General features: G+C 53.0%; 1 protein-coding gene across 6 annotated transcripts in view; it reads right to left on the bottom strand.

The window, feature by feature from the left end:
* Nucleotides 1-865: 865 nt before the first annotated feature.
* Nucleotides 866-16,683, bottom strand: part of ppp1r16b (protein phosphatase 1, regulatory subunit 16B) — a 38,269-nt gene continuing 22,451 nt past the window's right edge. For 4 of the 6 annotated variants that reach the window (XM_088607483.1, XM_088607480.1, XM_088607485.1 and 1 more), the window contains 9 exons: nt 14,617-14,687; nt 9,778-9,923; nt 9,255-9,358; nt 7,565-7,689; nt 6,594-6,719; nt 5,990-6,065; nt 5,616-5,745; nt 4,537-4,675; nt 866-4,288 (listed from right to left, as the gene is read on the bottom strand). In XM_088607483.1, the coding sequence (XP_088463609.1) occupies nt 3,854-4,288; nt 4,537-4,675; nt 5,616-5,745; nt 5,990-6,065; nt 6,594-6,719; nt 7,565-7,689; nt 9,255-9,358; nt 9,778-9,923; nt 14,617-14,687 (1,352 nt within the window). In that variant the 3' untranslated portion in view covers nt 866-3,853. The remainder of the gene's footprint in view (nt 4,289-4,536; nt 4,676-5,615; nt 5,746-5,989; nt 6,066-6,593; nt 6,720-7,564; nt 7,690-9,254; nt 9,359-9,777; nt 9,924-14,616; nt 14,688-16,683) is intronic. The other 2 variants (XM_088607481.1, XM_088607482.1) reach the window with 2 other exon arrangements.

The raw sequence follows: 16,683 nt of genomic DNA, 5'->3' as shown, positions 1-16,683 counted from the left end.
AATGGACCCAGGGGGGCGAGCCGAGAGCCTCTCCGACAGCTGCTTGACATAGCAGCCCTGCCGAACAATAGAGCAGGACTCCATCTGGCACAAAGGACGTTCAGTTTGCGCTGCCCTAAATTTCTGAACTTGGGGAGGAAAACAACATTCCAAGCGAGGCGATCAGAGAATCCCCCCTGCTGGACAGTTGCAGTTACTGCATGCCATAACAGGATACCATAGGAATGACGTGTTTACAACCTTGTACAACCTTTCAATCAGGTGTTTACAGTGTTGACAGCAACTGACACACAGATCTCTTTTCATTGTCAACAGCTTAAGGCCTAGCATATTGATGCAACAGTGCAATTGACCACCCCCCAAGAGCCCAATAAGAGGAAGGCAAGAGAACTATTGACAAAGACAACCACAAAGCCTGCCATGATTCAGAACACCTGTGGCTGGAGAGTTCTGTGGACTAGAGTGCTTGGATGTTGCCATGCTGTCTTCTTAAACACATTACTGCTAAGGGTTGTGTGCAGTTCTCCTAGGCCACACCTTTAGGTCTGCAAACTTTGCATTGTGGTTTCAAAAGCTTTTTAATAGGCTGAGTCAGGCAGGCTAACAGGTTGGGATCGTCTACGATTTACCTTAATGTCATGCTGGAAATATCCATGTGCAGGGAAAACACAGGCTCTGATGGTGCCGGTTCTGAAGATAGACTCCAATCCCCCATTTGAGATGACAAAACCCTCCTTTTCGGCCAGCAAAGGCTTGGACCAACTGTGAGCAAAACCTGTTGTATCACTTTTGTTTGTTTTTCCCGGTGTTATGACCAGAACGTACACAGAAACCAAAACAAAACACACGTGCTCATGCAACCACCTCTGAACAAAAATATACAATTTATTTAAAATGTTAATACAACCATCAGTACTTTCCAGTAATTACAAAATCAGTAGTTCGTTTTCCTTATTATTTGACTTTTTACATAACATGAGCTCTTAACTACCAAAGACCTGCTTTTCAAAATGTTTTCCTATTTCGACCGTTCATAATATGACATCACTTGGCGTGTGTGGCCAACAGGAGGAAAGAGCACCTCTCAGCCATATCCTGTATCCCGTGCGCTTTAAGCTGCACTCGCGAATACTGCTCGGATCCCATCACGTGTGTTTTTACCGGCCTCGACTTCCATGTCAGTGCAAAAATGGTTTCGCCGCTTTACTGCTGCTAAGCCCCCAAATAAATAACATTTAAAAATAAATATTCCTGTTTTCAATACCCGTTCTCTCGTTAAATCTACATCTTCGACTGTGCTGTAACTAATTTATTTTAAGACAGAAGGTGCGAACTTCACTGTGGGGCTGTATATATATATATCATTTGCCAACGCTAAACTGTAGAGACGCAGGGTTTTACTGCAGATCTGGGTGCTCGGGTCTCGAGCGGACTGCGACCGTGACTCTCCAAGCGGGGGCGCACAAGCAACAAGGCAAAAAAGGGGGGTTCACCCAGCATGAACCCCATCGGCTCTCAGCTACACAGCGACCCCTGCGGCCCCCCGCACCCACGCAGGCAGCGAGTGCAGAGCCAGCCCCTCCTCCAATCAGCGCCCAGCCTCTAGCGGTTATCGTGACGTGTTAGAGGGCGATTGGCTCGCAGGTGGGCAGGCCGTAGGGTCGAGGGAGTGTCTACGGAAGGGGTCGGGGGGAACAAGGAAGTGTAGGTGTGGGGTTCCTCTTCGCTACCGGAAACGTGAAAACCACGATTGGGGTGTCGAGTTCGGGTGGGTGTAAGAAAAAAAAAAGAATAAATCGGCGATTCTACGTTTAGAAGGAACAGCGACCACAACAGAGAATAAAAACAGACTCAGACCGCTGTCCCGTTTCCAGTGGTAGAGGTGTAAGACAAACAATGTGCATTCAAGGTGAAACACGTGGAAGACGCGTGAAGCGACTGGAACCCCTCCTCCCCAGCCCCAACACCCGGTCCCCCCCCGGGACACGTCCCGCGTGATGTCCCCCGCCGGGTTCCGGTCTGTCACCTGATTGGCCCAGGAGTCAGATATTGGTCTGAAGAATAGACGCGATAGTTTCCCTTTGCTCTGTCATCGCTACCTCTGCTCTGTTCCTCCAAACCCTGAGATCTTCCAGCCCACCCCACCAGCATATCACGCAAGAGAATGATATCCTCGCAGAAGCCGCTTTTGGACTTGACCGGAAGACGAAGACGTCTATACAAATCACCATGCTTTACCACCCATCTAACACTGTACTGTGGTAACCCAGTCGATGCGGCAGCTGACCGCATGCTTACAGAAGGCTTCAGTACATACAGATTTGGACCATCACCGTTGTGCACTGCCAGAACAAGATTAACCTCTGCCGTTTGTAAAAACAAAAAAATAAAATAAAACCGCCAGTAATCGCTTTGATATTTAAGCCAACAGAAAATATTTACACATTTGTACATGTAGTTTTACACTATACACAGGTTAGAGGAAAGAGGCTGCAGGGATCGAGAGTCTGCCCGGCCGACAGCAGGGGACCTCATCACTGCCGGGCCGAGCAGAGCTTGAACTCACTTCACAACGAAGAAGGAGGACAGAACATATACCGTCTCTTTAAAGAAATAGTTTTAAATAACTTAAGGTTTATAAATATATCTATATAAAAATCCCTTGCTAAGTACGATAGTAGCCGTGCTCTCCAGACGACTGAAATACTGCTTTGTGCTTCTCACAAGAGTTCATTAAACACCGATGAGAACCTGCTGCAGGACCGGGGGGGTTCCCCCAAGGCCTGGAGCACATGGGTGACAGATAACTGCTTCCCACAGGGTGCAGTCAGGAGCTGATAACATCCAACCACCAGCCAAGTCTCTCGCTCCTAGAAAGTGCCAGTATATGTACACTAACAATATGGACACATTGCCTGATAAGTGTCGCCGAAACTAAAGCAAAACGCTCACAAATAATTAACCTGCAGCCAGAACCACACCTGTTTTACAGGTCTCTCAGATCTTCAATTTACAGCCGTTTATTCTTACCAGGAAAATGTATTTAATCTTGGCTAAACAACACACTCTGTGTTTTAAGCAATAGTGAAAAATAATACTGGCACTCTAAGTACGTTGGAAAATAACAGACAGAATTGGGATATTCAGTTCATCTTCTATTTAAAATGCCTGTTAGAGGTACAGGTTACCGACTGCAGGTTTCAACACGGGCTCTAGCGTTTGTTGACTGAGACTGGTATTCTCGGGAGACAATAACCGGGGCAACGCTAGTTGATCAGGTTATTCTTGGATTTGTGGCACAACAGCGACCCCTGGTGGCGCACCAGACAACCGCCGGAAGAGACGAGAGCTCTTTGTCCTTTCACTGAAGGAGCGCAGGCCGCCTTCATAACTCCTGCCTGGGGGAGACCGCTGCAGCACGGATCCCGGCTGCTTAAGAGATGGGCTGTCGGAGAAAAGGTATTTTTTTTCCAAACTAACCGTTTGTTAGTTCAGGCTGATGCACCAGGCAGACTATCATCACCCACAGGCCCCTCCTCCACCTGTGGACCACACCCATTGACCCTGCCCTTGTCCAAGTGGCTGCACCCACAGGTGCCACTCCTACTGGCCCCTCCCTCACCTGGGCGCCACGCCCACAGGCCCCTTGATCACCCGCCGCCATGCCGACAGGCCCCACCCTCACCTGGGCGCCATGCCCACAGCCCCCTTGATCACCCGCCGCCATGCCGCCAGGCCACGCCCTCACCTGGGCGCCATGCCCACAGCCCCCTTGATCACCCGCCGCCATGCCGCCAGGCCACGCCCTCACCTGGGCGCCACGCCCACGGGCCCCCTCGCGCTGCGCCCAGCACTAGGAGATGGCACAGCAGCCCTGGCTCTTCTGCGCCACCTCCTCCGCGGGCTGCCTCAGTCTCAGGAGGGGCGGGTCCCCGCTGGCCGGGGTGAAGTAGACCGCGCTGCCGTTGGAGGACACCTGGGGCACGCGTGCGTCCGCGGGGGGGCCGGGGCCGTTCCCCAGGTGCCCGTTGAGCAGGGGGCGGCTCAGCAGCTTGGTGGCGGCCCTCTGCCTCTTCAGCTCAGAGAGCGTCTGGGGGCCGCGCTCCCGGTTGGCCATCCAGGGCTCCAGGGGGCCCTGGGAAGACGGGGAGCCCTGGGGCTCGGAGTCCGAGGGGGCCGGCGTCCGGGTCTCTCCGTTGCAGGGGCCGTGGCCGGCCGGAACCGAGCCGTTCTGGGCCCCCTGCTGCGTGGCCGGCTTGCAGGGCCGGGGCGTCTCCTGGGGCTCGCTCTGGAGGCGGGACAGGCAGGCGGGAGAGGAAGGCAACTCAGCTGTGTCAGGCCTCGCACCGATCACCGCTAGGATCAGCAGGGTGCGGCACCCGGCACGGACCGCGCGGAAAATACCCGGGGCCTCTTGTGAAATAAAACCCAAGAAGTATCTTGAAAGGAGCCGTCGTGAGGCCCCTGACCTGCCCATGACCTCCCCGCAACCCATGACCCCGCTGCGACCCATGACCCCGCCGCGACCCCACTCACCGGCTGCGTGCTCTCCTGGTCGGACTCCCTCTCGCGCTCCTCCTCCTCCTTCCCGCTGCGCCACAGGATGGCCTCCTTCTCGTACTCTTTGCGGTGCAGGTTGTTCCTGTCGGACAGGCTGGCTCTGCGGACCACCTTCCTGCACTCGGACAGACGCGCACACGGCATGAGCGCTGCTGACCTCTGACCTGCTGCTCACAGCATGCCTTTCAGACACAGGCTCCTCAGTGAGCAGCTGTTCAAGACACGAAGACTACGCAGCATGGACTTGAAAATGCTGATACTGAACAGGACTAAACAGCAAAGAAAAATCAGGTATACATTTTAACCTGTGTACATCTGATGATAGACATTATAATTTTTCACATACATACTGTGCGTTGCTGTGGTATAACATGTATAATGACACATTGATACTTGGGTGGAACGGTGGCTCTGTGGCTGAAAGGTTGTCGGTTCAAATCCCGCAGCCGGCAGAGGAATCCTACTCCGTTGGGCCCCTGAGCAAGGCCCTTAACCCCAACTGCTCCAGGGGCGCCGTATAAATGGCTGACCCTGCGCTCTGACCCCCAGCTTCTCTCTGTCTGTGTGTCTTATGGAGAGCAAGCTGGGGTATGCGAAAAGACAACTTCCTAATGCAAGAAATAGTATATGGCCACTAAAGTAATCTTATGATATATTTAAAGAGTTAAGAACTTGCATGGGCTGCAATCTAAAATGGGGCTCTAAACCTGCCCCCCCTCCAACCCACAGCCCTGATGTTAATTGTCATGAGGTTCTTGTGATCAATTAAATAACCGTGGAGTTGACTATGTAAATTAGGGTCTTCATCGCATCTGCATTCCTATTACACAATTCAACCCTAAATTGACCTTTTAATAGGATTAACTTAAATGCTTGAATTGCTTTCAGCTCCTAAACATGTTGCCTTTTAACTACTGTGCTTCATAAGTAACTTAAGATCTCCAGCTTTTGAGGCCAAGTAAATTTAAAGTGCTAGGCTGGAAGAAATACAGGAGAAACCAGTCAGGCAGAGTACGTTGCAGTACTGCCAGTGACCAGCAGAGGGAGCCACTCACCCGCGGCTGCCGGCGCTGGAGGTGCGTCTGCACAGGGAGGTCTTCTGCTTGAGCTGTGACTTCATGATGATGTCGTGCTTGTGTTTCAGGTCCATCAGCATGGCCCTGAACTCCTCGTCTTCACACAGATCTGAGAATCACGGAGACCACAGGGTCATTCCATGGATACTCAGACAGCCTCCTCTGTCACCGTTTCACACAGATTGCCAGGATCTTAAGTACAGCGGTTGTCTTAATTTCTAGCATGGGCCCCCCTTTTTAACACTGCAGATTAACAGAGCGCCCACAAAAAGAAGCAAGTATGGATGAGCGAGGGGCTATCCAGCCCATTAGAGATGAAAGCACAGAGCTGGGCTGGACAGGACCGGACTCACCGATGGGCGTCTCGTCCATGTAGGTCTTGGCGTCGAGACTGGCACCATGAGAGACCAGCAGCTCCGCCACGTGCATCTGAGGACAGAGAGAGGAGGTGACGCCCTGCTGTGCAGGAGGAGGGGGAGGAGTGTGCCAGCGCGCTCTGCGAGCCGGGAGGCAGAGGAAGAGCTGGCTAACACATCACCCGCGATGGGCAGGGCGTTCATGTTCCTACAGACGTCGGTGCCAGTTAACCAGCCACACTGGCGGCTGGGTGAACAGAGAGTCAACAAGATCTCCAATGGACAGTGACACACCAGGCACAGGTGGAAAGGAACGTGGATGGGCATCTAAAACTGAGAGCGCAGGAGGCAGGTACGTACCCCAGTGGCTGAGGGGGTGTGGAATAAGCTGCTCAACGTGGTGTTGGAGCTGGTAGGCTAGTTTTGTTCAAGAAACAGCCGGATGAGAACCCGGGACCGATGAACTACTCACTACCGACCGGGCCACGTGCAACCTGAAGGGTGCTCTAAGCTGCAGCCCCTTCAGGGAGCCCAGCGAGGGGGCGCAATCTGAGCCCCCCCCGGACCGACTCCAGGGGCGAGAGAGGGGCGGCCGACTGACCTGCCCCCAGCAGGCCGCCGCGTGGAGGGGCTGCCAGCCGTCCACGTCCTGCACGTCCAGCCTCGCCCCCCCCTCCAGCAGGAGCTCCGCGGCCTGGGCGTAGCCGTTGGCGGCCACGATGTGGAGCTGCAGTGGAGAGAGAGAGAGAGAGAGAGAGAGAGAGAGAGAGAGAGAGAGAGAGAGAGAGAGAGAGAGAGAGGCGTCACTGGTCCAAGGCGCTCTGATCGTGCGATCCCCACCTGCTCACCGGCCCGCTGCCCCCCCTTCCCGATCGCGCGCGCGCACCACCGCGCCACACCCCCGGCATCTGAACCCCGCGATCCTAGGGGAGCGATGCGAATGACGCCACCAAAACATCTGTCTGCATCTGCTTCTGCTCCATCGTGGGCTCATGTGGCGATTTGAAAAAATCATCCAGGTCCAAGGGCTTCTATCCGAGCTCGCAAGGAAGCAGGGTGGACGGAGCAGGCGAGGCTCGGGGTGCTGGAGGGCAGAGCACTCAGTCCGCCCTTCCACAGGGCAGCGAAGCTCTGGTGCTCTCTGTATCCCACTGGCTACTGCCAGACTGCACAGCCGCCAGCAGTGTTACTCCTTAATGAAGCCCTAATCCCTTCATCGACCTTCATGCTGAGCATTATTGTTCATCCCTGCACTGGAATGCAACAGAAGAGGCAGGACCCCCCCTTTCATCACAAGGGGGCAGGATTGGCCCATGTTTGGCCTGCTGGTACACACACATACTGTATATGCAGTACGTACACACACAACCCTGCTGTAGAGCAGGATGGAGGCTCAGGCACCACAAAAGTGCTTAAGAAGGGCAGCATCCCAGCTAGGCAAAGGGATGATCTGTCTTCTGTGTCGATTGGCTTCCAGCAATAAAATTAACGGATTAAGCAACACTAATTTGGAAACGTACCGAGTCCGCTCGTCTGTTTATGTACGTCTGTGCGCCCCTGCAAGATTCTCACCAGTGTGACACCCTGGGAATCCGCGCAGTTGAGGTCCCGGTTCTCCTGCAGCAGGGTCTGGAGGTCTCCCATCATCCTCCTCTCCACGGCGGCCCGCGTCTCGTTGATCATCTCCTGGGTGATGCCTGCCGACCAACGCAGAGGCACACCGAGGGACCAATCAAAACACCGGGAGGGTGGAACTCACTTCCTGGAGGAAAATGGGGTTCCCTCCACTTCCAATCCACGCCAGCCCCCCTCTTACTCAAGCGGCCTAATTATCCGACGAGCTGAAATAACACCACTCCTGCTCAGGCTTGGACGAGCTACACAGTTGTCGGCCCTTGAGTCAAGCACGTCTCTTAAGCTCTTAAGATCCGATGACACCTGAGCAACATTTGTGGAATGTTTCAAGCTGACCTGCTAATTAGATCAATTAAGATTCTATCAAGGTCATTAAGAGGGGGCGTAAGAACCAGGAGCCCCAGGGGCGCCCCTGTGCACGCAGCGCGAGTGTGCTTGTGTACACCCGTCAACAGGCTCCTGCTCTGGGTGGACACTTCCTGTGCCGAATTTCCAGCTTCCTCCCGGGGAGAGAAATGACCTGTTAGCGCTGGGACTCGCTCACACATGCGCGATGAACGCACGCACACACACCAAGGTTTTCATTCTTTTAACTCTCCCCAAGTTTTGTGCACAAGTCACAGCTGTGATTTTTTAAAAATGATCACTTTCTTTCATTTAATAATTAAACACTTGTCCCAGGCTGGACTCCATTAGCCAGGCAGGGAGTGAATCTGCAGAACTCAATTTAAATCCCTCGGGCAGATGTGCTTTTTAGGGATCAATGGAGATCAACACTTTAAAATTGATCAATGACTTTCAATTATTCCCTTTCTGGGGATATGAGGGATTTTTCTGGACAGGAGCTGGCCAGGAGCTCAGCTGGGGAGCCCTGACCCAGGCGAGATGTATAAAGAAAATCCAACAGTGTTTTACTCCGAGTCCGAGTTTTAATAAAGATCAGGGGCTCTTTCTGCGCGTGTCCACCGAACACACCACACGCTAGACCAAGACTGCTACAAAGTGAAGCTGAAGGCAATTAAAAAGGATGTTTTCACACTATAATATGCCTTTCTGTTCTTCAAGATGGAAAAAGAATAGCAGTTCAGCTTCTATTTGTGTTCCTGGAGGGAGTATTTAGCAGTTTAGGGATCAGATAATGAGCACACAACTACTTAGGCTCAACAGCATTAGCGCTGTATTTAGCTCCTCTGAGCCACTATTCTTGCACCTGCTTAGACGCTGGGCAAAATGCCAATTGTCACCCTCTCCCACCAGGCACAGGGCAAAGACTGGCACGCTGACCCCCGAGGAGCAGAATTCCTCAGCTCTCTCGCCGTCCTGTCCCCTCACTTCCCTTTCTCTGAGGGCCCTGCTCCCGCTCCGGCCTCACGAGCGCCCTCGGCTCCGGAGCTTCTCCCTGGAATACCGCTCTTCCGCAGGTGAACCGAGCCAGGGCATCCCTCCTGCTGCTGGAAGCCCACACTGAAGCCTTCACAGAATCGCCAAGCGGCTCGCTGGGAGTATTTGCAGGTTTTTACATCTCCTCAGGATCTGTGTATTTTATCTAATGAAATACAAGCAGACCCCCCCCCGCCCCCCGCCTGCCTTCTATGGCTTTTTTGCACATCTCCCCTCTCTTCCTCACCGCGGTTCGCCATGGCGGTCTCGATGATGTCCAGGGTGGGGTCATCCTCACAGAGGTCATAGGGCATGTTCCCATCCGAGTTCACCGCCAGCAGGTCAGCACCGCTGTGGAGAGAGAGAGAGAGGCCAGTCGGACACAGGCTCCTCCGCCAAAACAAAAATTCCACATTCCCCACACAGCCTCCCCCGAGAGCATTCACACAGGCACGCGGCCAGACACCCACCCCCTCTCTCTCTGCCCGTCCGAGACCAGGCCCTGCAGGACCACTGCGCTCAGCCCTGGTGCAAACCCAGCTCCGCGTGGTCTGCGAGACGCAGTTAAAGTGCCACAAAATACGGGTCCCACTGCCGAGCAGCTTGATCCATTTCAGGCTCCATGACCTGCAGGGCCGAGGAGATAATCTAACCCCATTCGAGTGCACCTGCAAACCTTTCTGCCTCGAGGCTTCGACTGGAATGAAGAAACACAATGTCCGCTGCAAGCTGCAGCCGATCAAAGCGCCCGAGCCCACAGTCCCACTCACTGGTGGATGAGGATCCTGACGAGGTTGGCATGCCCACAGGTGGCGGCCGCGTGCAGTGGCGTCCACAGCTCGTTGTCCTGGGCATTGACATTGGCCCCGCGATTTAACAGCAGCTTCACCATGTCCTCGTAGTTATCAATGCAGCACTGAGAGAGAAAGAGAGGGGACGAGGGTTAATGCAGACCGACAGTGCCCACTCAGTCACTGTCGTACATCACACCAAGACCCAGTGAGAGGATGCTGCCCAGCCCATCTTCTTGCTGTTACCTTATAGACTTAAAAACGTCCGTCTCCATTCTTAAACAATCCCACTGAGTTGGCCTCAACCACATGTCCTGGAAGTAGGCTGAAGGCTCCCTCAGCCTCCCAATTTCAGTTTAAATGACCCTAGACCCCCTTCTCCACTTCTTGCTAAAGGCAATCCCGAATGCACGCTTTAAGGATACAGAACACCTCAATAAAATATCAACGGAAAACTTTGCAACTTGCAAACTATTGACCTCTTTGCACACATTCCCTTAGACGCTCGCGGCTGTATGTGTCAGAAGTAGACTGTTATGTCGTAGTGGATCAAAAGGTTAAGCACTGTTTAGAGAACTGTCTTCACTCCTTGTTCCTGCATAGCTAGATGACAAAAACATAATTCACATTCCAACTGGAACAATTAGCGGGGAGGGATCTAGCATTTGTCTACATTAAAATTTAAACTAGAACAAAAACAGCCTTTAATCTGCCTGGCAGGACCCACTCCCTTCCCAAGAGCCCTCGGCTCAATTAGCGTGCCGAGTCTGGAGAGGGAGGCGGCTGGCAGCTGCCGCAGGGCTGGCCCGGCGAGGAGACGGAGAGAGGGAGGGAACTGAGAGATAGCACGGAAAACAGGAGGACTGTTCCACCTCCCTCGCAGCCCGGCCCGAGCTCCTCAATCGGCGATCCCCTCCTCCCCTTTCCACAAACACCGGTCACTTCCTGGTCCCCGCAGAGACCCCTCGTCTTCTCTGCGGGAAGGGTGGCTGTCTGGTTAGGAAAGACAACTTGCTTGCAGTCCGCTCTCACAGACCAGAGGCTGCACTGCAGAGAGCTGTGTGCGCAGCTGATAGGCTGCAGAGAGCCGTGTCCAACTCCCTCCCAGTGCTTGACTGGGCCTGGACTGCGTGTTGTCCTGGGCAGACTGGCAGTGGTGAACTGCATCTGCTTCAAATCGCAGACCCAAGTTCCAGCATCGGACAGTCGCCGAGTTTAGATTTATACATCACTTAATGTAAACAGCACAGAAGAATGTTTCAAGATGCATCACACATGCAAAGACACTGAAGTATTGGCGCGCTGTCCACGCCCTAGGATCTGCAGTAGGTACCACCAACAATATGCTTAGATTACTGCACTCTTACAGAGATTACAGGTTGACCCATAAGTCAAAACCTTCTCTCAAGTCAAACGCGACAGTCCTTCAGTTTGGGAATCTAACACTACAGAGCACAAGTGGTCACCCGAAGTGACACAGTCAGGACTTGAACCAGAAACATCCTGGTAACAAATCCTTTACTTTGCCCCTTTGGATCTTCTAGTCTCCTGCAGTAGTAGAAGTAAAATAATAGCACTAGAGTTCCTTCCAAGAGCGCGTGCACACAGGAAGGACAAGCCGAGCTCATCATGTGGGAGGACGTCTCTGTGAGAGCACACTGCTGTTTTGTCTCATTACCCCCTGAAAAGTCAGCTGCATCCATTTGCACCTACGCGTGTGTCAGCTGCGCGCACACACACACATAAAGACTGTTATTATCCCTCAGATACTTCCCTGCTGGAACTGAGCAACATTCACAAGCACAGACACAGTTAAAAAATAAGGCAAGTCTCCTGCCCAGAACATTACACTGACACTTGACGCTACCCGAACTCCCCCAGTGGTCTTGGCCCATTCTACACAGGCCGGGCAGCTATAACCCCTTCTGGTCACAGAGGGCGTGCAAAGTGTTAAAACCCGGTGCTACAAGCCCATGCTGCTCAGCACAGGCTGGTAATTAAACCCGCTCCCTGCTCTGAAATCCCCTTCCACCCCCCACCCCCCCCCAGAAGTACTACCCCCATTGTGCAGAGAGCCACCAGGGAGGAATAAGGCGGCTCTTTCATGACTTGCGGCACAATGCCTTCAGAACCGCTGCATTCTTCAGAAAGAGGAGCACGCCTTCGCACCCCCAACAACAACACAGCTAGTGTTCAGATGTGTAACTGGGGTGGTGGTGGTGGGGGTGGGGGTTAAGCTGGTAAACTGCTGTTAGATTATGGCAGCAGGAAATCAGCGATAGGTGAGGGGTTCTTATTGCCCGGGCTGGCCTGGGAGCCCCCTCCTGGCAGCTGAAGACTGTGTCTGCCCTCAAGCTCCAGCCCAGGGAGCGGCTCTCGACGACTTCACTGAACACGTCTCTGACACTGAAAGCTGAAGAGGTTAGAAACAAGAGGAAGGCTATATACCCTGTTTTTCTTGATTGGTTGCTAGTTGCTGTGATCCCTGTGATCCCAAACTCTCATCCAGCTGGCCTGGCCTGGCCTGGCCCCAACTCCTGCACCGCTTTGTGTAAGGAAGCCCCGCCCCCCCGTTTCATCTCCACTTGTGACCTCATCTCCATTTTTCTTCACTGAGCCCAAAGCCGTTCCTTCAGCCACCTTCATCAAAACCTTGGGGGACGGTGGAAATGCAAACAAACTGCCCTCGTATCTTCCTCCGTTTATGCCTAAAGAGATTCAGGTCCGTTATCCTGTCTGTGCACAACACCTCTTTGAGAACGGGCATCAAGAATTCAGTTGTAAATTGTCTGCAATTGTCTCTGGGGTCTTTTCAGAGAAGCCACAAGTGTGATAAGGCGGCGAACACTAAGCAAAATACTCAGAGAGGCGTCTTACGAATGCAAAGGAGGTCAAGAAATTTGGCAAGACTCCCAACTCTGGAGAAGCTGAAGACACTCTCTAATCAAAGTCCTTGCTTCCACTTGGCGCAGACACAAAGTGCCTTAACCCCTCACCAGCCCAGACAGCTGTCCTTCATCAATCACACGCCTGGCAGAGCGAGTCTGGGTGACGGATCAGCCCATTAGACTCCACTCACCTCGCTGTTCAAGCCGTATCGTACTGTGTTAAACAAGTACAAGCTTCCATAACAGGTAGTTAGCAGGTGAAATTGTCACCCCCTGGCTCAGGGGTTTTAACAGAGATGCAGGTAACCTTCACCATGAAAATGAGAACACTAACTCCAGAGTGAGTGCGTCTGCACTGCAGCCAGTGAGAGAGACGGCGACTCAGTCCGCTGATGCAGCCTGCGACAGGAGGATATCTTTCACTGAAACACGGCCTTTAATCACAGCGAAGGCCTTCGGGGACAGGCAGGGAACCAGGAGTGCTGAAAGCATAATGTAGCCACTCAGCGGAGAGCTCACCGCTTTCTCTCTGCGCACTGCATCGGACACCTACAGGCTGCAGATGACCTGCTCATTGACGGCCGTTTGTAAGAAAAGCCCGATTGAATTCCCTGTCATTGGATTAAAGCTTTGTTAGAAAAAACAAACTGAAACATTCAAATCACAGTGGGGAGAACACCACGGGAAAAAGATCACAGTGGCTCAACCTGTAAAGGTCTCGTCGGCCAGCTGTGACTGGGAACCCCAGGCGGGTGCCTACAGCTTGTCGCCCTGCAGCAAACGCTACGATTTCCTACCCAGGGGCCCGAGGGGTGACAGTGACGCTAACAAACACAGCTGGGACGGCTGGGAGCGGGGACTGGAACTTGGGGCACCCCGAAGAAAGCCAGCCTGGAGCATGGGCGTGGAGAAAACCTGCAAACTCTGTAAACCTGCGCGCAAGAGGTGCCCCAGTTCGGAACTGGACACGGGGCCCCAGAGCCACAAGGCAGCCATACTGACCTCTGTGTCGCCAAGGCACCCAACAGCACAGGCTTTGGAGCAAAACATCCGCAGTTCCCCAACCACGTGCACAAGTCCATTCCAAATTCAGAGGGCACAAAAAGGAAATCAAATCTAAAAAGCCTATAATGATGCAACCCCTCCCCCCCGCCCCCAAAAAAAGAACGCCTGCACTTTGCCATCGCCCTGCCTCCCCAGGGGCACGTTTCATCCGAAAGCGATCCCCCTCCGCCCGCGCCCGGTCCTGCTCGCGCCGCATGGAGCCCAGGCTCCGCATCGCTCACCCGCCACACGTCGCTCCGAAAGCAATCAAGCTACTTTCATGAAACATTAACTTTTCGCTATCGAATTGGCTTGGGGAGGGGGGGGGCGGCTGCACTGCTGGGCAGCTGAAACAAGCCCATCTGCAGCCTGGAGAGCAGGGGAAAGCGAAGCTAACGATTCGTGTCCTCTGCCATAACGAGATCACTCCTCGGAACAGAGAGACAGGACCGGCTGCAATGGTTTATTAGCGGGACGGAAACAAGACTTTCTTCAGACAGAAATCAACCCCCCCCCGTGTTCTCTGCCACCCCTTTGGACAGCCTACAACATCCTGTGCATGAAACAGGGGAGACTGACGATTTGTGGGTGCCCTCTTACACTGCTCGCCTTTAGATTCCCACTGAGGCTGAGAGAGTCGGGGCTCAACCCAGGCGATGTTATCCTGGCGTCCTGGGTAGGATGCTCAGTACAGTAAATCAAAGAAGAGATTCTGCTGCGGTCTTATTTTCCCTTGCCACCACACACATGCCCCTTTTATGCCCCATCAACAGCCTCCAGCTGAGATTTCTGCCCCAGGGCCATAAAGCCAGCCGAGTCCAATCTCCTCCGGCGGTGTCGTGCCCCGCGCTCTTGACAGGCCTGCATCCGGAGAGAAGAGCCTCACCTGGTGCAGGGCAGTGAGGCCGTCTTCATTGCAGAGGTCCGGGCTGACACTGTTCTTCAGCAGGTACCTCACTGCAAGAGCAAGGAGAGGGGAGACATCAGACTCAGGAGACTGGCTACAGGCCTGCTGCCGCCCTGGGCCGCAAACACGTCAGAGACGTGCGGCTGAGGGAAGCACGTACAGGGGGGACTGGGAGGTGCTTCGAGCGAGAGAAGGCCATCGCCTCGTACCGTCTGTGTAGGTTTTAAAAAGCTCGCAGTCTCAAGGACGCCATTCTGCCATTTCCTGAATGGCCCTACTGATCAAGCACCCACACCACTGCTCTACAATTCATGCCACACACCCACTCCAGCTCCCTGAGCTCATGATCATCCGTCCCCGGTTGTTGTTCCGAGCTGATTAATTACGGAGCTGGTCGTGCCCTCTATCGGACTCGGACAGCTCCAGGTCTAGCACGACTCCATGCCAGACGCAGGCTGAATCGCAGAAGATTAATAGTGGTAGGACCAATCACGTACCATAACACCGTCACGTTACTTTGATTCACAAGAGTTTCATTTTGCTTTGTCAGTGCACTGGAACGGAACACAACAGGCTGACAGTGTCCACAAAACACCAACTCAGTCACCCTTCCAGGGCCACAGCCTAGTGGTTTCAGACAGTGTTGCAGAGTTCGCACCCTGTAGCGAGTAGCACAGACCAGGCCTCAGCTGCACTGCATGTCCTTTGACCTGACCTTGAAAATCAACACCCTGTTCCAGAGGCGAAATCAACATTCTGCTCAAATCCCAGCCTCCTCATTGCTTTCCATGCTCAATGACTAATTGCTCATTTACTTGGCTTCCATATGCACCCATTCACATAAGTATTTTGCTGGAGCTATGCCTCACCTGGGATTTGAACCCACAACCTTCCCCATACGAGTCCAGGACCCTGACCACCACCACTCTACGTGGCTGCCACTGACCATCACAGCTGATGTTGGAATTAAATGAACATTTCCAAAAACAGCTGGCATGTACACTTTAGTAGTTTTATATTTTTTTTGCATCGCTATTCTTAAATCTGGAATGTCAGGTTCAGGCCAATCGCCATATGATAAAAAAATAAAATCCCAGAGCAGGCAATGGGTGAAACACAAGCACATCTCTGAAACAGGGTAGAGGGATTAAGAGCTAGCAGAATGAGGGGTTTGGGCTGATAATTAATAGCGCTGTATAATCCTTCGACGGGCATCTGCTCCCAAGACGGCAGGCCCTTCTCACCAATACTCCCAAATCCCAGTCATAGAAGGTTTATCCCCCAGAGATTCCTGCCTTCATCAGCACACTGAGGATTAATTTCCACTCTCCCGTTGTCTACAAGACGCACAATGACTGGTTACGGTGATGTTTTTGAAGTCCGTAATGAGACCCAGGGCTAATTCCAAGACAGAACTGTACCCCCGGACCAGATGCTCCTCGCTGAGCCCCTCTGGCTACATTTTCTGCTGAACAAGCCAAAAACGGGGGAGCTTAAGAAGTCAGCCAGGCCAGTCCACCAACTGTACTGAGGAAACCTGCCGAGTGACGAAATGTGGATGAAACACCTATGATATTCCTATTGTGCGATGGTGACTAAAACCCACACACTCTAACTTAGGTCGCATCCAAGCACTGGAAAACAAGAAAATAAGCCTCCTTTGAATTTAGTGCAGAACACAGATCAAATTCAATTTGCACGAGCACCGTTTAAAACCAAATCTAACTACAAGCCCATAGCTGTGCGCCAAGCCACACAACAACAGGATGAGCAAGTGGATTTCTTAGAAATGATTATGACAGCCCCAGTGAAAAAGTGTGCTTCTCACTGTGAAAGCTTATTCAGACATTACAGGAATTAAAGTGCCCCTTATCTTCCTGGAAACCAGCTGTTGCACGACTAAGGCCTGTGGAAATGGGTTAAGTGCTCGAGAGACGGGCTGGTGCCTTCCTGGGTCTTCACGTAGACTCATTTCCTTCGCACGCAGCAGCTCGAGTTGGGTTTCCCCGATCTGGGCTCCACGCGGCGCTGGAAACCACCAGCTCA

The sequence above is a fragment of the Lepisosteus platostomus genome, chromosome 15, assembly GCF_059453375.1.
Source record: "Lepisosteus platostomus isolate fLepPlt1 chromosome 15, fLepPlt1.hap1, whole genome shotgun sequence".
Taxonomy (NCBI): Eukaryota; Metazoa; Chordata; class Actinopteri; order Semionotiformes; family Lepisosteidae; genus Lepisosteus; species Lepisosteus platostomus.
This window is presented reverse-complemented; position numbering and strand designations above follow the sequence as displayed.